The sequence below is a fragment of the Myotis myotis genome, unplaced genomic scaffold (assembly GCF_014108235.1).
Source record: "Myotis myotis isolate mMyoMyo1 unplaced genomic scaffold, mMyoMyo1.p scaffold_m19_p_9, whole genome shotgun sequence".
Lineage (NCBI taxonomy): Eukaryota > Metazoa > Chordata > Mammalia > Chiroptera > Vespertilionidae > Myotis > Myotis myotis.
This window is the reverse complement of record NW_023416401.1, coordinates 24,607,279-24,632,576: the sequence shown is the minus strand read 5'-3', so window position 1 is coordinate 24,632,576 and position 25,298 is coordinate 24,607,279. Positions and strand designations below refer to the sequence as shown.

The 25,298-nt window shown below is 50.2% G+C and overlaps 1 protein-coding gene across 4 annotated transcripts; it reads right to left on the bottom strand.

Moving 5' to 3' along the window:
* Window positions 1-791: 791 nt before the first annotated feature.
* HNF4A (hepatocyte nuclear factor 4 alpha) lies at window positions 792-24,869 on the bottom strand. Of its 4 annotated transcripts, none has more exons than XM_036322936.1 (10): window positions 24,647-24,869; window positions 20,514-20,688; window positions 19,303-19,397; window positions 13,410-13,516; window positions 12,574-12,729; window positions 8,937-9,024; window positions 8,399-8,554; window positions 5,063-5,329; window positions 2,524-2,676; window positions 792-1,357 (listed from the first exon to the last, which is right to left on the bottom strand). In XM_036322936.1, the coding sequence occupies exons 1-10, from the start codon at window positions 24,759-24,761 to the stop codon at window positions 1,215-1,217; spliced, it is 1,455 nt and encodes a 484-aa protein (XP_036178829.1). In that variant the 5' UTR covers window positions 24,762-24,869; the 3' UTR covers window positions 792-1,214. The 4 variants fall into 4 exon arrangements, with proteins under 4 accessions (XP_036178829.1, XP_036178831.1, XP_036178830.1 ...); XM_036322938.1 differs by having other exon boundaries at window positions 2,554-2,676; XM_036322937.1 differs by having other exon boundaries at window positions 5,093-5,329; window positions 24,647-24,867.
* Window positions 24,870-25,298: the final 429 nt, after the last annotated feature.

Genomic DNA, 25,298 nt, shown 5'->3' with positions numbered 1-25,298 from the left:
AAGTGGAATGGATTTCTCCTCCAAAAAGAGTTGACTTGGGCAGAGGACTGCCCCCTGCCCCAAATAATTGCTACCATTAAAAGCCACTGTTGCCCCACTCCACCCCATGGGAAATTCTTACCTCAGCTTGCCTCCCATGACATTGGGGGGTGGAAGAGCAAACAGTAGGAATGACCATGATGAGCAGAATGACTCTAGCTTCCCTACCTCACCCCACACCAGCCTGAGCCCCCTGGCTGGGATTTCTGGGGAATTGAAATGAGATGTGGCTAAGGAAGGCTGGAGAGCTCAGAACAGGGAACACTCTCCTGGGATTGGGGATTTGGCTTGCTGGAGTGGGGAAGGCCAATCCTCATAGCACTGGAGAGGCAGAGATTTCTCTTGGACATACTGTCCAAATACCCTTTATGCCTCTTTTGCCAAAAGAAACAATCACTAATGATGGAATTGGGAGGCACTGGGGCACTGCCCGGTCTATTCAGAAGGGTCAGCCCTGGCTGGGGGGCAGATAACCTGTCTAACTATTCATCCTCCTACAATGCACAGCTCTGGTCCCAGGTCTGGTCCCAGCTTTAATTGCCATGGGCAAGTGGCATTTTTCAGAATTCCCCAAAGTCACCAATATTCTGCATGGATGGAGGCACGGGCTGTTTCATCCTGGGGTTTAATGGCTCCAGAATGTACCCTGAGTGATGCTCCCCAGAGCAAGTCTCAAACCCAGACCTTCCCCTGCCCCCTCCCCCAACTGGCCCACTCCTGGAATGACAGAATCTTGACACTCATCCCTCAGAGTTGGGGAGCAAAGAGAGAAAAAGGGCCTGGACACGATGACAGCACTCAGGGAGCAGTACCGGCCTGAGGGGAAGAGAGCTGGGCTTGAGCGAGGTCCCACATCATCTCTAGGCAGCAGGTGAAGCAGCTGGGGGTAGATATGGATGAAGGGAAGGCAGTGGCTTCGGCAAGAGAAACGTTGTCCAAGGCAGCAGAGGATTCTCCAGCTGGGATCTCCCCAAGTCAAGGCCCCATCGTCCAGAGCAGAGGAGGGGTGCAATGTGTCGTGGCCCACAGCCCAAGTTCTTGGGCCCTTTGCCCTTTTCACTACTGCTTTGGGACTGGCCCTACTGTCACAGCTTCCAGCCCTGTGACCAAGTGACTACCAGGGGCTCTCAGAGGGGACTGGAGGGCCAGCAGAGCCCCTGACCCCTGGCGACTTGCTAGATGACTTCTTGCTTCGTGATAGTCAGCTGGGGGATGGCAGAGGGGGGCTTGACAATTGTGGTGATGGCTCCTGGCAGGAGTTTGTAGGGCTCAGACCCTGAGCCACCTGGTGGTGAGGGCTGTGGAGTCTCAGGGGTGGCTGGAGGGACAGAGAGACAGACAGGCTGTTCAGAATCCGAGCCCTTTGGGGAGTAAAAGCAGAGCCCTAGAAACGTTCTCCCCCCTCTCTGGGGCTCAGTTTCCTCTTCTATAAAGTGAGAGAAAGAAACCAGATAATCTCTAAAGTCTCTTCTGGCTCAAATCTTCTGATCCCAGACCCCAGTCTCATGTTCTATGAGGTCTGGAAGGCTATGGCTGGACCAGGTCACACCCAGTTCCTACTAACCTCCATCTCCTCCACTGTTTGGTATGGAGACATGAGCTGCTTCTCCCAAAGCAGGGCCCAAGTCTGACTTTCCCCAAGGACACTGGGACATGTGACAGGAATACCCATTCTTGGAGAAAAGGAGCAACAATTGATGAAACCCTAACTGGCTTAAAAAAGAGTCTCTGATATATAGGTAGATGAGTAACAGAAAGTAATTGTCCTCACCCCCATAACAGGTTCAGAAAGTAACTCTGAGTCTAGCCGGTATGGCTCAATGATTGAGTACCAACCTATGAACCTGGAGGTCATGGTTCGATTCTCTGTCAGGGCACACACCCGGGTTGCGGGCTCAGTCCCCAGTAAGGGGCATAATTCTCTCTCATCATTGATGTTTCTATCTCTCCCTCTCCCTTCCTCTCTCTGAAATCAACAAAAACATAAAAATCATGACCCACTTGGCTAATTTTAGTCAATGGACAACTTTCCCAAAGAACACTCTCAATTAAATGAAATCTCATTTTAGTGGACTGCCTCATCCCAATGAAAATCTCACTCTTTGAAGAACTTTGCCAATGACAAACTCACTCTTGAGAGATTTTACCTCAGAGGAGAGTCTAGTTCAACAGACATCGCAACCTAATAAATAATCTCACTCAGTTGTCTAATGGATAGCCTTAACCAATTGAGAAACCTTATTTAATGAACAATTTTACCAAATGCACCTAATGGAATTTTCACCCTAATGGATATCCTCACCCAACGGGCAAGCTCATCTAGTGGATTACCCCATCCCAAGGACAGCTTCATTCAGTAGAGGTTATCAATCACCTTGCTGAATAGCAGCCTTAACAAATACACAATCTTATCCCTCATCCCTACCCTGGCTCCCTCTTAGGCCCCAACCTCACCCCTTCCTGAATAGAACCCAAGTTGCCCACCTGCCTGCCCCCTGGGTCGGGGCCACTCACACATCTGTCCGTTGCTGAGGTGAGTAGGCATCGTGTTGGCAACAATGACGTTGGTGCCCATGTGTTCCTGCATCAAGTGAGGGTGCAGGGGATGATGGGCATGGGTTGCATCACTGGAGGATCCTGCAGGTAGAGGGAAGACTCAGTGAAGATGAAGAGTTTGGGATAAGGACCCTGGGCCTTGAGACACCATCTCCCTCAGGTGTGGCCAATCAACCTGCCCATCCATTATGGATGATGCCTATTGGGTTCCTATTCCTGGGCTAGTAAACTGGGGTTTACCATTCCCATCCATGGACTTTATGAGGGTATTAAGAGGACCCAGCTAACCAAGAGAACAAACGTGATTTAAAAGAAACAGAAGCATGTAAGGAAGCATTGAGATAATTTAAATATTATCATGAGTATTGATTGCATATTAATATAATGAATTTAATCAATGGCTTTTGAAATTCTTTGGCACGGAAGTCCTTCAACAATTTGGTCCCAACTCACCTTTCAGCCAAGCTGACCTATTTAGTAGAGCATCTATGTGTTTCTTTGTACTTCCCTGTAATTTCCAATCTCTCTGCTTTTGCTCATGAACTGGCTCCACTAGAGATGCCTTCCCCCTCCCCCCCATGTCCACACGTCCAAATTCCAGTTCAGATATTTCCTCCTAAGGGAAGCCTCTCCTGGTTCTCTCCACTCCAGTAGGAAGTAAACTTCTCCTTTCTTGCAATGCCCATAGTAATTAATTGATCTGTAACCCATCTTTAGGAATAACCACTTCTCCTGTCTGTGAGCATTACAATGAGTCCGAGCTTCCTTGCTTAGATCCTGCCTCCTATCCTTCCAGCTCACTTCATCTAGTACCATCACTGCAAAAACTCTTCAACCCTATTGAGGCTGCAACTCACTGATCCCCACTTTTCACTATCACCCCATCTTTATTTCTATTCTAGTCCAGCCAAGATTCCATAGCCCAGCATTATAATCCCTCCCTCCCTTGCATTCATCGCCAACTCCCTCATAGCTTCCCTTCAGAGTAAAACATTTTCAAAGAGTTGTCTACTCTTGTTACTTCCACTTCATTTTCCCACTCACTCTGTCACATTTCCCAGTCTGGTTTCCTTTCCCACGGTCCTCTGACACTATACTGCTCTTTGCACAATCGCCAAGAGCCTCCATTGTGCCAATCCAATGGACACCTCCATCCCTCTCCTGTGAACTTAACACCATTAAATGCCCTGTCCTCCTTAAAACATGCTCTTCTCTTGGATTCTGGAACTTCCCTGGTTTTGCTCTTAACCCCCTGTCTCCTCTTCCTCCAACCTCCTCCCATGGCATCTAATTGCTGGAATACCATAGAGTTGCCTTTCATCCTGAGCTTTGGGATTGTATTTTAGCAACAGACTCAGATATCCAACTGCCTCCATGATAATTCAACTTGGATGTCTAACAGTCATCTCAAGCTTAACTCAAGTTCAAAATGGATCCCTCACCATCACCACCATGCCCAGCCTCAAACTGTTCTCTCTCAATCTTCCCATATTAGCAAATTGCTCCACCAGCATTCCTGTTACTCAAAGCAAAAACAGAGGTTTTACCCTGGACTCTCCTCCTCCCTCTCTCCCCACATCTGACCAATCAGCAAGTCCTGCAGGTTCTTCCTCCAAATAGACGATCACGTTTTTCTCTGCTGCTAAATTTCCAGTCATGCTTTAGTCCCAGCCTCTACTGTCTTTTCCCTGATTGGAGACAATAACATTCTCAGGGGTCTCCTGTCTCCGTTTTGCACCTTCCCCTCCCTAAATCCACTTTCTACTCAACAATCAGAGTAGTTGGTTTAAAACACTAGTCTGATGTTCAATCTTCTTATAATAGTTGCATGAGAATAAAATAAAAATTTCTGACCATGGCCTATAAAACCATATACTTATCATTTAGTTTCTGCCAGCTCGCCATCTTCATCTCATACAACTCCCCCAGCTCACCACCTATCCTCCTCCTCGAACACACTACCCTCTCCTGCTTTAGGACTTCTGTATTAATTACGTCTGTCTAGAACATCGGTTCTCAACCTGTGGGTCGCGACCCCCTTGGGGGTCGAACGACCCTTTCACAGGGGTCGCCTAAGACCATCGGAAAACACATATATAATTACATATTGTTTCTGTGATTAATCACTATGCTTTAATTATGTTCAATTTGTAACAATGAAAATACATCCTGCATATCAGATATTTACATTATGATTCATAACAGTAGCAAAATTACAGTTATGAAGTAGCAACGAAAATAATTTTATGGTTGGGGGTCACCACAACATGAGGAACTGTATTAAAGGGTCGCGGCATTAGGAAGGTTGAGAACCACTGGTCTAGAATGTTTTTCTCTTGACTTTTGAATACTCTATTTCCTTTCACCCCTCTGGTCTAAACACAAAAGTCACCACTTTAGAGAAGTCTCCCTTGGCCAATCTGTCAAAAGAGGCCCTTCTCTTGGAGAGACCCCTGCCCCCGCCCACCTCTCTGCCCCTCCGGGGCTGGGCACGGACCTCCCAGCAGCATCTCCTGCAGCAGGTTGTCGATCTTGGCCATGCCGAAGAGCTTGATGAACTGGATCTGCTCAATCATCTGCCAGGTGATGCTCTGCAGGGTGGGCAGCAGCAGCAGCAGCTCGCCGAAGCGGCCACGTGAGTCATACTGGCGGTCGTTGATGTAGTCCTCCAGGCTCACCTGCACCTGGGACCGCAGCCTCTTGATCTTACCCGGGTCACTCAAACCTTTAGCATCTGCAACAGGAGGGGGTGGGCAAGGGAGGGCAGTGGGGCCCAGTTAGAGCATCTGGGGAGTCAGGACCCAGACTTCCCCTGACTCATGGGGCCCTCATAGGGGGGCTCAAGGTCACACAGGGAATCCTCAGCAGTGCTGGGATGAGGATTCAGGGTCCGCAAGAAGCAGAGCGCACTAATGAAAATTGTAGCTTCCTGGACTCAGGCAGAAAAGTGTTTCTGTCACATTTCCTAAGATGCAGAACTGGGAGAGAGGAGTGAGGGATGGAGGATGGGACTTCGGGAACATACCCAAGAGGGCACTTAGCAACTTCCTCATTACACATGGAGAAACTGAGGCACAGAGCAGGGAAAGGACTTGGCCCAGGTCACACATCCAGTGTTGGCAATCCAGGATGTGCACTTGGGGCTCCTGACTCCCAGTTGAGTTCCCACTGTCCAGATCTTAGCACACACTGCTTCTGCTGCCTTAGAGCTGTATCTCCACTTCTCTGCTCCCTTGCCTGTGTCATCTTAGGTTTCACCTCCACCAAGAAGCCTTCTCCATTCTACCCTCCCCAAGTCCGCATTATGTGTCCATCCTGTTCCCAAATTTCTGTGGCTCTTCCATTACTACTGACTGCACAGGAGGCGATTGTCTCTTCCACTAGATGTGAGCTCTGGGCAGGAAGGCATATATATCATTTGTCATTTTAAACCGGCCACCTAGTACCATGCACAGTCAGTATTTGTTGAATAGATGAAAGGATAGGTAGGTGGATAGAAGGATAAATGAATGAAAAAAAAATCAATGGATAAATTCTAGATCCTCAATCTTAAGAAGGGGACTCAGGAGTCGTCCAATGGATAATCTCAGACTTCATGGAGGTAATGCACTTATTTCCTAATGTAAGTGGCAGAAAGAGAATTTCACCCACACATCCAGTCCAGGGTGCTCTCCACTAACCATGTTTGTGCATTCTTTTACTCAGTCAACAAACTCTATTGAACACCACCTACATGCCAGGCCCTATTATAGGTCACCTGCCCCTCCAAGCCAGGTTACTGACCCTGACTCAGCGTCAGTAATCCTGCACACTTTACTGAGCCATTTACTCTGTCTATCCCTGTGCTGAGTGCTGCAGGGGATATAGCCTGGGCCAGACTCTCAAGGAAACTAGAGGTAGCACTCTTACCCTTTAGAAAATGGGAAATAGCATGTGGTAGGTAAGAACATGGGCTTGAGATCTGAATAGTCTGAAGTTCAAATCCGAGCTCTGCCATTTCCTGGTTGTGTGACCTTGGGCAAATTAATTGATTTCCCTGTGCCTCAGTTTTCTAATCTGTAAAATGGAGATAGTAATTCCCATCTCACAGGTACCATGTTGCAAGTAGTAAATGGGATGATCCACACAGAGTGTTTAGAAGAGTGTCTTAAAGAGCATTCCACAAATGGTGATGATCTCCCTCTTCATTACTACTATTACTAGAAGTGATCTTCATGCAGTTGGGGCCTAAGACAGTGCCTGGCACACAGTAGGTGTTCTCTAACATGTAAGGAGGAAAGGAAGCAAGCAAACCTTTGGGGGCCCAGGAATCTTGACATTGTAAAGTAAAATCAGGCTTTGCACAGATGTAACTACAAACTACAAATACAGGTGGAAAGTCAGTAAATGGAATGGGGAGAGGAGAGTCAGAGCTGAAGGAAAGGGTGGGGATGCAGTACAGTAGTCCCCACTTATCTGCAGGAGATACAGTCCAAGGTCCCCAGTGGATGCCTAAAACCACAAACAGAACTGAACCCTTTATATACCATGTTAGAGACTATATTTTTTCCTACACATACATACCAATCATGAAGTTTAATTGATAAATTAGGCACAGTAAGAGATGAATACCAATAACTAATAAAATACTAAAATTGAACACTTATTACAATACATTGTAATAAAAGTTATGTGAATGTGCTCTCTTTCTATCTCGATATCTTATTAAACTGTACTCATCTTTTCACTTAAAGAAAGTGCTTCTACGGCTTCTCTTTGGAATGTCCAAATTGCCAGCATCACTACTCTTGCACTTTAGGGGCATTATTTAGTAAAACAGGATGACTTGACCACAAGGACTGCAATACTGGGACAGTTGATCTGATAACCGTGTTGGTTACCAAGTGACTAATAGACAGATAGCATATGCAGAGTGAATACGCTGGAAAAGGGGATGATTCACATCCCAGGTGGGACGGAGCAGGAGGGTGTAAGATTTCATCACACTACTCAGAACACCGTGTAATTGTAAACTTATGAATTGTTTATTCCTGGAATTTGACCACAGGTAACTGAAACCACAGAAAACAAAATTATGGATAAGGGGGACTACATGCTACATGAAGGGTTAGAAAATACTCTCCACAGTTGATAGAACAAGAAATAAAGGCATAAGCACATAACAAACATTATAAAGGTGATCAATAGAGACACTAAAATAGCCAGAAAAATATATTAAGAGGATGGAGGAGAATAGGAATGGTGATAAAAGAAGTGAAACCCTCCGCTAGCCTAGGAGGAAAAATACGACCCAAAAAAGATAAAGCAAGAGGGAGCAGGCTTAGCATTTTATTTTGAGCTCGAGGTAATGGCCGGAAGAAATGATAACGAGTCAGAAATGGTTCTGAGGAGTAGGCTTTAGCAGGAAAAGTGGAGTAGAGAGGAATATTCGCATTTTAACTACGTGCACATATTATTTTGCTGGGAGTAAGGGTACACCCAATGTAGCTTCCCATCCCCTTTTGAGGAAAAGAAGATAAAAGGAAAGAAAAGAAGGAAGACAGGAGATGAAAGAGAACAAAGGAGGGAGGAAGGGAAAGGAAAGAGAAAACTCAAGCCTCTGGACTCAGTGTGCCCTGTCAAGTCATATCATCCCTTTGAACTTTGATTTTTCCTTATCTATGAAATGGAGCTAAGAAAAACACCCTCTCCAGGTTGTTGTACTAAAAAGATGAGGTTGTGAACTTGGGGTATGTAACCCAGTAGGAGAAGTCTGACAGAGGGTTCTGGAGCATCAGGGGTGGGTGGGAGGTGCGGACTGTACCTGGATCAAAGAAGATGATGGCTTTGAGGCAAGCATACTCATTGTCATCGATCTGCAGCTCCTGGAAAGGCAGCACCAGCTCATCCAGGATGCGCATGGACACCCGGCTCATCTCTGCCAGCTCCGGGCAATGCCGGGGGATGATGTAGTCATTACCTGGATGAGTTGGAAAGGAGAGGGGATGGGGAAGCTACCTTGGGTGTACCCTTACCCCTAGCTTTGAACAGGCCCTGTCCTTTGCAGTTGCAATGCAGTTGGTGCTCATGGGAGGAGTGCCCATTTTACAGATGAGAAAGTTAAGGCCCCGATTAAGGGGATGAGTTGCTTGAAATCATCAAACTGGGCCTGGGATCTGGCTTTGAGTGTGTTTGAACTTTAATTTCTTGGGTCCATATTTCCTTGCATCCAAGGGGACAGGGCTATTTCTGATCGGTCTCCCTTGCCCCAGCATGCTGCCATGGACATCTCCTATGCCCAGGTGGGTTCCACACTGGACATGCCCTCCACAGAGCCCTGGCTGAGCAGGCCCCTTCCTCACCTAGTAATAGAACGTCCTTGAACACCATAGAGCGCTTGGTGGCTCCGAGAAGCAGGTGCTCGCCGGCATGGGCTCTGAGCAGGGCCACCTGGAAGAGAGAAGGGACAGCATATGGTGCCTGCACACCTGTGAGGGCTGCTTCTCGCCAACTCACCGACACTGGGCAAGTCAGCTTCATGCTTCCCTCGCCTTTACCTGCCTGAATTATAAAACAGGCATCAGAAAACAGCTGCCCTCTTCCCATAACTGATCAACTGGGGACCTGGAGAAGATTCAGCAGGAATGCAGGAGGGGAAAGAACACGCACTAGGAGCAGGGCGACCAAACACTGACTTTGACCTTGAATTTCTGTGTCCTTGGGCAAGTTGCTGCTCCCCCCTGGGCCTGGTTTATGTGCCTGGTGAAACTGTGACAATAATCTGGGTATATTTTTTTCATTAGAGGTGCAAAGGCTTTCATCAGACTCTAAAGAGGGTCTATCACCCCGAAAGTCCTAAAACTGTGGGTCCCCAATTCCTACTCATGGGCCAGCTCTGAAAGATTATGAAGAGTGGTTTATAAGAATTCAGATTCTTAGGCCCTGCTTCCAGAGATTCTGATTCTGTATGTATGGGGATGGGCCCAAGGATCTGTGTTAAACAAGCTCCCAAGTGGATTCTGATGTGCAGTTGTGTTTGGGAAATCACTGCTCCGATTTCCAGGCAGCTGCCCACTTGCCATTGTAGGATTCTAGGGTTCTGAGAGTGAGTTACAAGAATTTGGACGTGGATGTTGGTTCCCACCTAAGGCAAAGGCATGAACACTGGTTCTTGGAAGTGGATGAGCTTGACAGACACCTTTCCTGCAGAGAAGACAAGTCTAACTCACCGGAGAGCACTGCCTGCCCTTTCAGAACCATCTGCTTTAGAGCTAGCATGAGAACCAAAGATGGGCGGAAAAATAGTATCAGGCTGGTAGCCTCACGGGTCTTATCTGCAAGGTTGGGTTAGGGCGTCCAGAGGGTTTTAGCAGGCTAAATTATTAAGGAAAATGCTTTTGTTCATGAATTCACTTGATTGTTCATTCTTTCAGTCATCACATGTTACATGCCTACTAAGTGACAAACGTGTTTTAGGCAATGGGGACACAATGGGGAAAGGAAAGGAAAGGAAAGGAAAGGGAAGGGAAGGGAAGGGAAGGGAAGGGAAGGGAAGGGAAGGCAAGGGAAGGAAAGGAAAGGGAAGGGAAGGGAAGGGAAGGGAAGGGAAGGGAAGGGAAGGGAAGGGAAGGGAAGGGAAGGGAAGGAAAGGGGGGTGCTAGGAAGGGAAAGAGAGAAAGTGAGAAGGAGAGAGAAAGAAGAGGAGAGCAAGGAAGGAAGAAAGAGAGGGAGGGAGAGAAGTAGGAAGGTGAGGGTATGAGATAAGAGCATAGGGCAAGAATAACTAGTAGATGGGAGGTCAGAAAAGACCCATCTAAGGAGGTGGAATTGTTCTAAGGCACATAGTAAACATTCAATAAATATTTGTCTGAATGAAGAAAGGAAGAAATGGGTGAATGAACGAATGAGCAAACTAGTTAACTTCCTCTCCAGATGCAGCCCCTCCTGGGCAGCCACCTGTCCTTACCTAGTCTGTTCCCCTATGGTTAAACCTTGTGAGGATGCCAGGAAAATAGGAGAAATGGCAAACAGGCGGTGAGAGTACACTTGCCATGACCAGGACAAGGATGCTTACTATTGAGCACATCCTACATGGCACACCGGGCACTGTGCAGGCCCTTGTCCCTTACCAGTGGCTCTGACTGACAGGGAGAAGACCTGGCATCAAGTCCCAGCTCTGTGACTGCCTTGCTCTGTGACCTGGGACAAGTCACCTTCCCTCTCTAGGCCTCAGTCCCCTTATCCAATGCTACCCTAGCCGCCCAGGTTTCAATGGATTGATATTCTAGACAAGACAAGAAGCAAACAACCTGGAAAGTGGTTCCTGAGGCGATGTCTACCGAGTTGAGGTGCCCTTTGGAAGACAATGACCCCCATCTCCCAGGTTTGTCTCCTTTCCCCCCCCCACCCCATCTAGAGCAAATGGGCTCCTGTACACCGTGAATGGGGAGCTGGGAACCCTCATGACCCGGGTCCAGCCCCCTGACATGGCAGCTGTTCTGGGGGTGAGCAGGCAGGGGGTGTTAATGATTGTCCCGTGTTATTGGCCACCCATCACTGCTCTCTGAGAATGCTCTGAGCCCTAGCCAGGGAGGTTTGGGTGGGAAATCGAGGTTAACAATTGTTCAGCTTGGGGGTATCTCGTTGCCCTGCTGAGCCCCTGGGAAGGAACAGGAGGGATTAAACATTAATGTAGATTCTCCAGCAGAGGGGACCAGGGCCAGAACACGAGGAGCAGGGGAGAAGGCAGGGGCTCTGCCAAGATCCCTGCCCTGTCATCCCTCCCAAAGCGGGAGGAATCTGTGTGAGAGGGCATCTGATCCGGCCCCCAGTGTGAGGCCCAGGACCAGCCAAACCCGTGTTTGCACAGCGTGTCCCATCGCGGGACACTAATGGGTGTTCCAGGAGAGGGTGGGTGTAAGAGGAGTTCCAGGAGCCCTGGGTCTGTCCACAAAGTTCAATAGGTGCCTTGCCTGCAGGGCTTCTCAGAAACTTGAACAGACTGGCATGCGTTGCCAGTCTTTCATGCAAATGTGCAAAACGGAGAAGTAAATGCACCAATGGACATCTAGGCCCTGTCCATTGGCGACCCCAAGCTTCCCTCAGAGCTGAGAAGGTGACTCAGCCCGGCTCTCCTTTCCCAGACAGGAAAAATATCTGCACAGGCCCAAGGGGTGCAGGAGCTGTCACTTGTGGTATCTCAGAAACTCATCTGTCCTCAGATCCATCCCCACCACACACACACACACACACACACACACACACACACACACACACAGTCCCCTGTTCCCCCTAGGACATTTTTGGTATGTCAAAGAATGTACTTTGGGAAATAAAATGCTGAGCTATACCATGTTGGTGGGATACAGGAAGAAGCTGACAGTTAGGGAGGCCAGCTGTGGCCCTGGCACTGTGTAGGTGCTCATTACATGATTTATACTTTTCAAATGGTAATGTCCTCAATCCTTCCAACAACTTTCTGAGGCAGGTATTACAATTCCCACTTTGTACATAAGAAAACTGAGACTCAGAGACAGGAAGTAATCCGTTTTAGATCACACAGAGAACTAGTCTTAAAACCAGGGCGCAAGCCCAAATCTCCTGATCCTTGGCCTTGGGTCCCTGTCAATATCTCCTCGGGAGAGGGCCCTGCTGCAGAGGTACAGTGGATAGAAGCCTGGACTTCGGAGCTTGCCTGCCTGGTTCTAATCCCAGCTCTGCTGGATACAAGCTGTGTGACCATGAGCAAGTTACTTAACCTCTCTGTGCCCCAGTTTCCTCACCTGTAAGATGGAACTAATAATAGCACTACCTCATAGGGTTGTTGGAAGGATTAAATGAGTTAACATTTGCAAAGTGATTTAAACAACTGCAGGACACATGAGCACTATGTGTGTTTTGTTAAATAAATTCAGACCAGTCCAAGGCTATATCCCAGGTGGGCCAGCAGGTCCCTCCTGCCCAGCACCCCCACTGCTCACAGTCCACGTCTGCCCGCACCTGGTCGTCCAGGGGAAGTTCGCAGAAAGCTGGGATGTACTTGGCCCACTCAACGAGCACCAGCAGCTGCTCCTTCATGGACTCGCACACATCGGCAATGCTGGCTATCTTCTTTGCCCGGATGTCTCCGTTGATCCCAGAGACAGGGGAGGTGATCTGGGGGGGAGATGAAGGAAAATGCTGGGGATGGCTGGGCTGCCCCACACGCCCTGAACCCTGCAGAGGCCCCTCCTCAGGTAGTGTCCCTGTCTGGAAAAGGGGAGATGGACTGTGGGTGCCGCCTTGGCTCGGAGGAAGTTTAAGGGAAAATGGACAGAAGGAAGGATGCTGAAGAAGTCCTGCAGCCTGCCCCTGCCTCCTCTTCCTCCAGCTCCTCAGAATCCCAAGGAACCCCTCAGCCCTAGGGGAGAAGCAGGGCAAAAACCCTCATCCTCATCTGCTAGAGGAAGAAACCACAGCCCAGAGAGGTGCTGTGATTGGCCCAAGGTCAACAGCAGAGGCTGACTGAGTCCCAGTTTGCTACTCTGTCCACTTGTTCGCTGCTCTGTTGTCCCGGGGCTAAGCTGATCGCAGGCCCTCAGTGAAGGCAGAGAGCTGCTTGGCCTGCACCATGTGGGCAGTGGGATGAACTAGAAAGTGCCCCCGATGCCAGGCCTGCGTCCCAGTTTTGTCTTTGCTACTAAATGGCTGTGTGACACTGGACTCAGCTTCCCTTCCGTGACATCTGAGGGTCCTTCTAGCTGCTGCTCCAGGGCTTGGCTGGGGAGGGTGGGGTGGAGGTGAGACTCCCCTTCAGTGTGTGGGGTCCCAGGTGGGTGGAGCGGTCACCCCAGTACCTGCTGGGACAGGACCTCCGCCTGCAGGAGCGCATTGATGGAGGGCAGACTGCTGTCCTCATAGCTTGACCTGCGAGTGCTGATCCGGTCCCGCTCATTTTGGACGGCTGTGAGGACAGCAGAGAGAAGTGAGGAGGGAGGGCAGGGATACGGAGGAGGGGAGGGCTGTGGCATGACTGATGAGGAACGGGTGAGGTGCAAGGGGAGAGAGTTTAGCCCTGACAGAGTTTCTGCAGGGCTATCCTGCAGGGAAGGAGGCACAGTTGGAGGTGGGTGTAGGAGGGGTGCGTCCAGGGGACAGAGCCCAGATCAACTTGTGGGAAGGAAGGGAGACAGATTCTAACCCAGCTTGTTAGAACTTTCTAAATGCCAAAGCTGCCTCAACACAGTGCGGGGACTGCAGGAGTGACCCACCCATCCCTGGAGGCATGCAAGACAATGATGACTTGGCAGAGGGCTTAAGGTGAGTCTTGAGCACTGAAGAGGGGATCTGTCTAGATAACAGATTTTCAAGCTCTGTTTTGCAAAAGGATCCCTTTCTTTCCAGATGAAAGTGTGTAAAACAAGCAAAATGAATTCCTCTGGGTGACAGGAGATGGCCCAGGGATTCCTGAACACTGAGGCAGAAGGCCTGGACAAGGGGATCGGGAGGCCCCGCCTGCCCTGGAGGTCTCATCCATCAGCAGGAGCTGCAAGGGATCCAGGCTACCCTTCTCAGAGACAGCAAAGGTACGCTGTCCTCCCCCTGCCCACTGCTGGGCTCTCTCCCAGGAACTCAGAGATGTGGGGCCTGTGTCCACCAGGGCCCCGCACCCCACTGCGTGTCCCCTTCTGGGCCAGTCCTGGCCAGAGATATAAGATGGACCTGCTGCCTTGGCCCTGCCCCTTGGACTCTGAGAAGCCTTCCTGTGCAATGAGGCTGGGCTGAAGCTGGAAGGAGGGAGGACGCAGTGGGAGGAGACCCAGTTCCTGTTCGGAATTGCCACTCGCTCTCTGTGTGCCAGTAGAAGTCACTTCCTTCCTCTGGGCCTCAGTTGCCCCATCTATCAGCTTTTGCTTCCCAAATTGTCTCCCATCTCAGAAACAGGCAGTTTATTCCCCCACTTCCAACCTGGGAGTCTTTCTCTCACATTCTAGCTCTACTCATGCCCCACATGTGTGAGTGGTCCTTACGGAATCCATCCTGGCTCCCACTCTGTCTGGGCCCTGACTTCTCGGCCCTGGTGTAGTCCGGGGCCTCCTCACGGGTCCCTTTGCTTCCAGCTTTGCCCTACAGCCCATGCACCTCTCAGGTCATACCCTCCGCGGCTCATTTTGGACCAGTGCCTCCCATCTCCCTCGGCGTGAAGGCACAACTCTTCCCCGTGGCCCTTTCTCTCTGCTCCTCTTCACTACTCTGTCCCCCAGACTTGCCTCACTGCTCCTCTGACACACTCTGGTGCTGCTGTTCCCACTGCCTGCAATTCTCTCCCCTATAGCTTGGCGGCATCTTCATGTCACCCCTGTCCCCGTACAAATGTCACCTTCTCAGAGGTACCCTCTCTCACCACTTGTCTGAGCGGCATTCCCCCTCACACTCTGCCCTGCATCCTGCTTCCTTCTTCCTCTTGGCACTTATTGTAGAATCATATGTTCATTTCTTTACTCTCTGTCTCTCTCTGAGAAGAAAAGTTCCAGAAAGGACTCCCTCTTGTTCACTTCTATGGCCCCAGCGACTAGAACAGAGCCTGGCACATAGTAGGTACTCAGTTAATATTTGTTGAGTGAATGATAAAAAGCTCTGTTTCTTGGGAGTACCCTAGGCCAGTTGATGGCGAACCTATGGCACGCGTGTCAGAGGTGACACGCGAACTCATTTTTTTGGTTTATTTTTCTTTGTTAAATGGCATTTAAATATATAAAATAAATATTAAAAATATAAGTCTTTGTTTTACTATGGTTGCAAATATCAAAAAATTTCTATATGTGACACGGCACCAGAGTTAAGTTCGGGTTTTTCAAAACTGACACACCGAACTCAAAAGGTTTGCCATCACTACATCTTCAAGCCTTCTCTGGTTTCCTAGGCCTGGTGGCTCCAGATGGGAACAGCCATCCTAGGAAACTCATTCACTGCCCCACCCGCACTGCCCTAGGCCCCGTGTCTCAGTGGAACATTGACATCCCACCTATTCAGCTGTCATCTCTGGATTTCACACATTGTTGAAATCAGAGAATGAAAGGCAGACAGTCAGTGATTCTCAACCTTCCTAATGCCGCAACCCTTTAATACAGTTCCTCATGTTGTGGTGACCCCCAACCATAAAATCATTTTCGTTGCTACTTCATAACTGTGATGTTGCTACTGTTATGAATCGTAATGTAAATATCTGATATGCAGGATGTATTTTCAGGGGTCGCAACCCACAGGTTGAGAACCGCTGGAATGAAGCCAGGAGTCAGGGGGATAAAATACAAGTCCCAAGATAAGAAAATCTCTCTGGAGACCCACCACCCTGCATGGGGCCAGCTCCCAGAACCACTCCCCAGCCTTAGTCCTGCCCCACCTGCCCTGCCCACACCCTCCCACAGAGGCTGCCCGCACCCACCAGGGCGCCAGGAGGAGGCAGGCTGAATAAAAGGGCTGCTGTCAGCAGCTGCGGATTGGGCTCCTCAAGGTTAGGCCGGCCTTATCAGTGCCCGGCGCGAGCTCAGTCACGGAATGATGTTTTCCAAATGTTTGCTCAGTATTAGCAGGGTCGGGGACCTAATGTAACTCCTATTGAATATTAACCAACCTGGGCAGAGGCAGAGAGGAGGATGAGCTTGTCTTCTCAGAGAACCCCTGGATGGGGGCTACTAGAGCCTGAGCTGAGGTTCCAAGAAAGGGCCCACCACCAACACACACCTCCTGCACCCCTGGCCCTGCTTCCTGGTTCTAGGTGTCCAATTCCAGGAGCCTGCATTTGTCCTAGGACCACCAAGTAAGTGTCAGGTTATAGGAAAGAATTCCTGACCTGCTGTTAGGACCCCTGGTCCCCAGATTTCTCCCCAGAAAAACTTGCCACTCAGGGAACTCACTTTTGGCCACCATGGAATAAGCTCTGGCCAAGACTTACAGGTCTCTGAGATTTAGAGCCCTTCCCTGGGGTCAAGAGGAACTTTCAGGGATCTAGGGCCAAGATGATTCCCACGCTGGTCCCTCCCAGTTTCAATCCTGGGAGCTTGGTACCTGCCCAGCTCTGGGAGCCTGAGTTCTAGTCCTGACTCCACCCTTGAGTCAATCATGTCACTTCTCTTGCCTCAATTTCCCCATCTGTAAAGTGTATGAAGAAGTAGATTTGATAGCCTCATATATACCTGTCTTATCTATAAATTTTGTTTGCAGCCCATTTTAAAAAATATATGTCAAGTACACAACATTATACTTTGACATCTGTATACTCTGCAAAGTGAGCTTCCTCAAAAGTCTAGTGACTATCCATCACCATACAATTCACCCTTCAGGGCTACTTTTGGGTTTAAATGACTGAATTCTGCTAAGACCATCAGGAAAGAAAAATGAAAACTTGTCCCAGCTCTTCTGATCCCCGTGGCTTCCAAGAATTTCTCTTGGCTTTGGGAAGTTTTTACCAGGCTATAAAACTTAGACAGAACTAGTAATATCCTTACTTCCCAGAGCTTGACCACAGTGGCGACTGAACGCTTTGCTACCCTGGCCTATTCTCAAAGCAACCAAGGGACACGAGCACATGTCACAATCTTAACCCAGGTGTGTAAACAAGTACCAACATTTACTCGCCTACACTGACTTGCCATCAGCCAGTTCTCCTATCCTCCTGACATGATGCCACCTTCCCTGAGCCAAGAAGCACTTTTCAAGGCTAAGCAAGGGCAGAATTGCCTGGTGCTCCCACTCCCCTTCTAGGAGCCAGGATGTGGGCCCGTGCCTCCTTGGCAGCTGAGGGGGAAGACCGGGAAATAAACACACAAGTCCCAGTGAGTGAGGCTCACAAAGCTGGGAGGGACCACTACCAACCCCCTCATCTTACAGAGTCCAGAAGGGGCAGAAACTTCCCTGAAGTGACACATGGGAAAATGACTGAATCCTTAACAAGAGACACATACAATGGCAGATCAAAGCAGGACCAGGCCACATACAGCCCAGGAAGGCTGCTAACCTTCTCCCACCTGCCTGTCACAAGGCCTGTGATTTTAACACGAGAGATTCATTCTCTTGAACCTAAAATCTTGACTGTGGGGTAATAGAACCACTGACTATTAGAACCATAGACTCTTAGGTCCTGAGACTATAGTTCTCAATCTTCCTCTTGTCACCAGCTGTTCATACATACAGGGGTGGGCAAAAGTAGGTTTACAGTTGTAAGTACGCAAAACAGTTTATTTTTGTATTGTTATCTATGATTGTATTATTATTATTATTATTACTACTACTACTACTACTATTAACCTACTTTTGCCTGCCTCTGTATATCACACCCCCATCTGCAGCATTTCTCATTCCACAGAGTGGCTCCCAGCTTGGAGGTGAGAGTGGGTGAGAGAGGCTCCACACCACCGAACACCAGGCAGGGAGAGGTGGGGGGCATCCGCCCTCTGCAAAAGCTCCTTCCCCACTTTGAGAACCCCTGAGGTCTGGATGCTAGAATGATGTTGAGAGCAGGAGGGGGCTACTCCTTCATCAGGGTGAGCAGGCCCAGGTTTGCCACAGGACTCATGAGCTCACGCCAAGGCCCTATTAGGATGAGTCACAGAAGACAATTCCTAGGGAGGGAGCAGAGAAAACAAGGTCTCAGAGGCAAAGATGGGGAGGGGAGGTGACCACAGCGGAGCTCCTCTCCTCATTAGTCTCAGCAGGCTGGGTCCCAGGTTCCCGCTGTGGGGTGGGATGGGGGTAGGAGGTGTGCAGGACTAGGCCAGAGGTCTAGCTGTGAGCTAGAAGTGAAGGCCTGGGGGCTAGTCCTAGAGCTGGGAAGTGTGAGTTGAGAGGAGAAAAAGAGGAAGAGATTTGAAAATGGAAAGTTATTTTTAGAAGCAGTTAAACAATTTTCGCTTCCTGAGCTTGAGTTGAGTGTTCCTGAGGTATGGAGGGCATAAAGCAAGCAACATGGAGGTGTCGTCCAAACAGCACTGAACTTGCATTCAAAGCTCTGGATTCAAACCCCACATTCTGCATTGACCAGCTCTGGGGCCTCTGGCAAGTTGCTGAGCCATTCTGGCCTCCGTTCCTTCATCTATAATAATAGTGCCACCACACACAGTTGTCATAAGAACAAAAGGAATTATCCATCATGGAAAAACCCAGCCCAATGATTGGTGTCTGCTGGTATCAGGAGGCCTGGAGAGACCTCAATCAATGCACTGCGTCTTCCCCTTCTCCACTCCCCAGGACAAGTCCAGTGTCCTGCTCCCATTCCCTAGGATGGGAAAACTTGGACTCACCTGATACTCAAGCATGACAACTAAGGAACTGGGCACTTGTCCCTGGGACAGGAAGTTCAGGAGCAGAACTCCCCACCCCCCTCATATTTGCTGAGTCTGGGTAGTACATGGACATTTGCAATATCATTCTCTAGTCTAGACCTTTCTTAATGTTTGAAATAGTAAAGAAAAAACACCAGACTTGGCTGCCTTGTGGTGGAGAAGGCAGGCAGGGGTGGTGGTGGCTGGGAACCTGCATAGACACAGTGGGAGCTTATCTTTTTGAATCGTTCTCAAGACCAAGCCCAGCCCCTCCCTATGGTCAGATTTCTAGGCCCTTCCTTCTCTCAGCCATTAGTTAGTCACCCTGGGGCCTGTTCCTGAGTCATAAAGTTGTATCCCCAGTTGTAAATGATGTGGGGAGCTGTGGTGCGGGTGGGGCAGTGGTGGCAGGGGGAGGGCCGAAGCTCACCTTCCTTCTTCATGCCAGCCCGGAAGCACTTCTTGAGCCTGCAGTAGCGGCACTGGTTCCTCTTGTCTTTGTCCACCACGCACTGCCGACTAAATCTGGGGAGGGCTTTGGATGGTTGGATGGAAAAGGGACAGCCCTCCCGCCCCCAAGACTGAACTAGAACCCTGGCCATCTGGTTGATCCCCAACCTCTTTGCTGCAATAAACCCTTCATCCCAGAGGTTCTCATGTTAACCATAAAGAAAAGCTCAATGGAGTCCAACCCTATCTTATTAAATGTAGGGAAACTGAGGCTCAGAGAGGCAACCCATAGATAGACCTGGATCACTCAGCCTGGGGTAGAGCCAGGTTGGGAACCCTAGTCCCTTGAGTATCAAAGCACCACTATTTCCACCACATCCTACTAGTATAAGAGCTCAGAGGCCAGAGCAGGCTCCTGGTTATAACTAACGGTCAATACGCGGTCCACATAAGCCAGAGACAGAAGTAGAGGCAGTGCCCCATAGTGGCTATGGGTGGGGCCCTGAGTATCAACCTGGGCTCTGCCATTGATTTGAGCTGGGTGACCTTGAACAAATTCCAAGCCCTCTCCACACCACAGCTTCCTCCTCTATAAAATAGGAATAATAATAGTAACCACCTCAGAGGGGCGTTGACCGGGGGAAGATAATACACGGATGGAGCCTGGCACAGTATCCATACATGGCACATGCTCCTAACCGATGGCTATTATTTTATTATTGCTGTCACGCAGAATGGCAGATCCTTTTAAAGGAGGGATCTCCAAGGCTTTAGGAAGCCCTTGGGGCAGGTGGAAAGGCCTGGGGCCAATCTCCTTTCTGCCCTAGAAAAAGCACCGGCTTGGGGTTTGGGCCCCATCCTCAGAGGCTTGATCCTAAGCCTCATGGGTCCTTAATTGCTAAGTGGGGAAAATAACAGTGGGTGAGTGGACTTAGTATGGTTCCTGCATATAGTAAGGGCTCAATAAAGGGCAGCCGATAGCTTTCTGATCCGTGAATGAGTTTCCTAGGATGGCTGTTCCCATCTGGAGCCACCAGGCCTAGGAAACCAAAGGAGGCTTGAAGACCTAGAAGGGCAGATGCCCCTGGGGCCTAGTAGGGAGATGACAGACTCTGGGGAACATTGGCCCAAGTGTGCCTATTTCCCAGCTGGAGCAATCAAGGCCCCGAGCAAGCGAGCGGGGCTCCGCACCTGCAGGAGTACATGTGGTTCTTTCTCACGCTCCTTCGGAAGAAGCCCTTGCAGCCATCACAGCTTGAGGCGCCGTAGTGTTTGCCTGTGGCCCGATCTCCACAGATGGCGCACAGGGCACTGACACCGAGGTTGTTGGTCGCGTTGAGGTTAGCACCTTCTGATGGGGATGTGTCTGCACGAGAAGAAAAAAGAGGAGGACTCAGAAGCGCAGAAAGTCACCTCCTGGAGGCCCTGTTTTTCTGGAGGTTTAAATTTACAAACCAGTATGAATGTTGTGGGGAGCTCCCCAGGGCTGCAGCCTCAGCCAGAATGCCATGCTGTCCCCACTCCCTCAGTGACCTTGGGCAAGCCCCTTGGCCTTTTGGAACCCCTGTTTGGCATCTCTAACTTAGGTATCATTGTGACAGTGACTTCACAGAGTTGTTTGTGAGAGTCTGCTCCCCTCATGATGGAGACTGCTAGCCCAGCTTTCTCTGGGAAGTAATGAAAACTTGGCCACACCCTAGGATGCTTCCAGGCCTTATAGACCCTGATTGACTGGGCACAGAGGGCTGTGGAAGGGACAAATATTGCAGTGTCTGCCCAGAACCAGGTCTTGCCATTTATTTCTTACTGAGTGACCACGGCTGGGAGGGTCTCAGCTTAGTGCCCAGGGGCCCTGACAAGCCTCCTGGGAAATGAGAAGACATGCACCAAGGACTGTGGCTCATTTGCCCTCCTGGGAGGGTCATGACAAGGAAATGTGCACCCCTCAAATACCTCTTGTCCCAGAGGCAAAAGCTACTGCATCTACATAAAGGTGAGGAGGGGTAAAAGAAGCAGTTGACAAAGATCTTGGTTTGGATGCTGGGGGTCTCTGGTGCTAGTACTGATGCTGCCACTAATTCACCTGTGACCTTGGGCACGTTTGTTTCCTTGCTTCAATTTCCCCGGGGCCTCAGTTTCCCTAAATGTAAACAGGGCGGTTCTACTGTTCTAGTGGTTTTCAATTATTTTTTAAAAATTCAGTAGCCAAACCCTCTTTTTATAAGCAAATCTTCCACCAAGGATAGATGATAAACCTCTCGGAAGATGATAAACACTGTGTCCCATCCCCCCTGAAGAATGCACGCATGTGCACAGCACACACAGTCGTGACACACTGTTCCCATAGAACCCTGAGGCCGGCCTGGAATTCCTGGGGAACAGCCAGTTAAGCACTGGAGAGGGGCATGGCGCTGCGGTCAGACCACAGAGTCTGGAGCCCTTTGCCCAGTGAGAATCCCAGCTTGCCCACCTCTTATTGGTAGCCCTGTGACCTTGGCTGAATTAATTAACTTCTCACCTTCCTTTCCTCACTTGTAAAATAGGAGGAAAATGCCCTAGGGCTGTTGTGTGTTGTGGTGATTCAGTCAAGTGTTTGTCACAGAATAAGCATGATATCAGCATTTGCGAAAGAACGTTTCTGCAGAAGAAAACTCTCAGAGCGCAAGACTTCCCGCCTCCATGTGCGAGCAGACTCCGCTGATTTCATCCTGCCGTCACCTGGCTGAACATCTCCTAGTCTCCCGAGGGTGCCCAAGAGTGCGGCCCCCTCCACTTGGTGAATTATTCCTGGAGATGGGGGTAATTGTTAAGCCGTGCTGGTGCCCTTTCTCCCTCAGCCTCGCCTCCCCAGACCCCTGGGAAGAGCTGACCCTACAATTTCTGGCCATTCAGGAGGCGGCTGGGGGAAGGGGTGCCCACATCCTGGGCAGGATGGGCTGGGTGTTGCCAGGTATGTCATCTCATCCCTGGAGTCAGCCCCATTCTCCAAGTGAGAACACCAAGGCCCAGAGAGGACAAGTGGCTTGCCCAGGGTCATCATACTGCTGGGAAGTAGAGGAGCCAAATATATGGCCCAGGGGTGCTGGGTGATTCTGGCCATTGCTGCCCTTGTTGGGGTGTCTACTGGGGTCTCTGCAGCAAGGAGCCCCTGTTGCTTTTGGTTCTGAATCTGAGATGGGGACAGACGGGGGAGCTATCCTTGGAGCCTTTGAGCTGCCAGCCCAGGATATATGCCAAACATAACCCCAACTCTCAGACCACTTCAAACTCCAGTAAAGAATGTAAACCTTTCTTATAGGCGTTCAGAGTTCCTGAGAGGACTCAGGTGGGGCCAGGACCAGTTACCAGTGCTAAGATATTAAGTACCTTATCTTATTTCATCCTCTGGTAAGCCCTGGGGTGGGTGCTATTATTTATTCCCATTTTACAGATGAAGAAACTGAGGTTGCAACACGAAAGAATCTATGCCAGAATTTGAGCCCTAATCTTTCTGGCTCCAGGGCAGGAGGCTGCCTGTCTTCAGGTCACCCAATCAAGGGGCTTGGCTCTGCCTCGGGAGCACAGGATTCCCGGGAGCTGGAGGCATGCGCTGTGCAAGGTAGATGGCACCAACCCCAGGGAGCACCTTGGGGCTGGGTTGTGGCCAGGAGTGTGACAGCACACATTGTCCTTGTGGGGTCACATGGCACCCACCTAGGGCAGCAGCTCCTTAGTTTACCATTTCCTGCATGTTTGTCCCTCAGTTCCTCCTGTGACCCTTGGATACTCCTAAAAGCTGGCCAGCAAGCAGACTTGGGGTGATTACGCCCATTTTGTAGAAGAGACCAGGAGAGGAGGGGTGACATGCAGGTCATACAGTAAGTGGATGGCAGAGACAGGTGAGCAGTTGATGAGACTGACTATGGACAGTGCCCACTGACCACAGGCTGAGCAGTCACCTTTTTCCAGCTGAGCCAAACTGACCACAAGCCTTAGAGGCCTGCGCTGAAGCCACAGAGCCGGGGCAGGAAGGCAGGTGGCAGGCTGGCCTCGGCTGGCTGCCACCCACTTCTCCACCGAGGCTGAATTGCCACCAGTTAGGGACCTTTCTCTCCAGAAACTTCCTGGCTTTCAAGTCCCTTTCTTCCCCCAACCTCCTTGTGAAGGAGAACATCCCCCCCCCCCCCCATGGCTCTCGGTGATTATAAACCTGGAGAGACACATACAAGCAATAAGATCTGCTCAAAGACAAATGGGCATGTTGCTGATGAGAATCTCATTTGGTGAATGGCAACATCAAAATCCTGCACATCATGTCTGCATAATCGTGCCCACCGAACAGCACCGGCCCCCAGGGCAAGGATGTGCACATACACACAAGCAGGTACACACAGGACACGAGTCAGAATGCCCATGCAGGAAACATAGGGCACACAAACAAATCCACATCCATGGTACATGTGTGCAAACATCCACAGACACATGTACACACTCACCGCCACTTCCGTACATAAGACAAACACAGGCACCTCTAGAAACACCAACCAACACAAACCCACTCAATGTACAAACACAAATGAAAATGGACACAGAACAGGTGCACACAGACAAATGTGCACAAAGATGCAAATGGTTTCTGTGGGCACACAGTTGCCAACCCAGTATATCACCTCCCACCCACTACAGGGGAGCTCATGCATGCGCACCACACCAAGAAGAGGCCATGATCACACACACACACACACACACACACACACACACTCTCTCTCTCTCTCTCTCTTTCTCTCTCTCTCTCTCTCCTAACTGGTGTCTCATTTAGCAAAACTTCCCTGAGAACTCCATTTTCTCTAAGTGGGGCATTCACCCCAGGCAAGTCTCAAAGACACCCTGAAACACAGGGTGCCTCCATCTACCATCTCCAGGGACTGGACGTGCCTTTCCATCTCCCTGGACCTAGGCCCACGGGATTCAGGAAGGGGCCATGTTGGACCCAATTACTAGAGATGAACGGGAAGAAGGAGCTCACCGTCACGTCCCTGCTCCCAGTGACGCGCTGAGCAGGATGGCTTTGAGGTACGAGGGACTGGAAGGGCCTGACAGGGATTCCTGGGGCTACTTTTGCTGGGGATATGCTCTTGCAGGCCTCCCGTGGCCCAGAATGCCTCTGGTCACTGTGCCTGGGCACATTTCCTTTACCTGGCAACGCCGGTACTGGCCTATCAGACCAACCTGGCCATCGTCTATCATTCTCCTCCCAACCCAAAACTGGGTGCCGGAGACCTGCTCCCACACCTGGGCATACCTGCCCCCAACTGGCATTCCTGGGCACACGTGCCTCCACCTACCATTGCCCATCGTCAACACCTGCACATTCTCAAATTCCAGGGTGGTGTAGGCTGGGTCCAGCGCAGCACTGTAGTCGGCCATGTCCATGTCGACCAGGGTTTTGGAGAGGCGCATCCTCCCCCTCCACTCCTCAGTCACTTGCCCTGCCCAGGATGCCCACCCGGAAGGCTCCAGGCCGAGCCGGCCCCCGCCCTTCGCCCTCCCCCTGCCTCCTCCCAGGTGCACTCTCTGCCTTCCTGCCTTTCAAACTGTCCTCTGGGAGGATCTCCCGGAGTCTGGGCCTAGCCTCCCAGAAGGGGTGGAGGCTCTGCCAGGGAGGGGTGGGGGTTAATGGTTAATCGGCTCCCCCACTGGTGGATAGTCTGGGCGGGGCTGCAGGGATTTGGCTGTTTGTTGGTTTCTGCCTGACACCAGGGGTGCTACTACAACTGGTGGGGCCTTACTCACCAATATTCAGTTATTGATTCTGCAAGATGGAGAGGCTAACTCATCAGCATGCATCTGACCCCCTGACTCAGCCACCCTCCAAGTCATTGTCACTCCAAGTCAGGCATTCTAGCTGATATGCTGGGACGCTGAGAGTCGCCACCAAGGTGCCCTAATTCAATGACTTCCCAAATCATTGACTTTTACCCTTAATGCTCTTACAGA

What these genes read in the sequence shown, in the direction of transcription:
- HNF4A (XM_036322936.1), bottom strand. Translation starts at nt 24,761, where the DNA reads ATGCGCCTCTCCAAAACCCTGGTCGACATGGACATGGCCGACTACAGT. An exon ending in AACTTCCCCTGGACGACCAG is followed by an intron (nt 9,025 to 12,573) that starts GTGCGGGCAGAC and finishes TCTCTCTTCCAG; the next exon opens with GTGGCCCTGCTCAGAGCCCA. An exon ending in CAAGGACGTTCTATTACTAG is followed by an intron (nt 8,555 to 8,936) that starts GTGAGGAAGGGG and finishes CAACTCATCCAG; the next exon opens with GTAATGACTACATCATCCCC.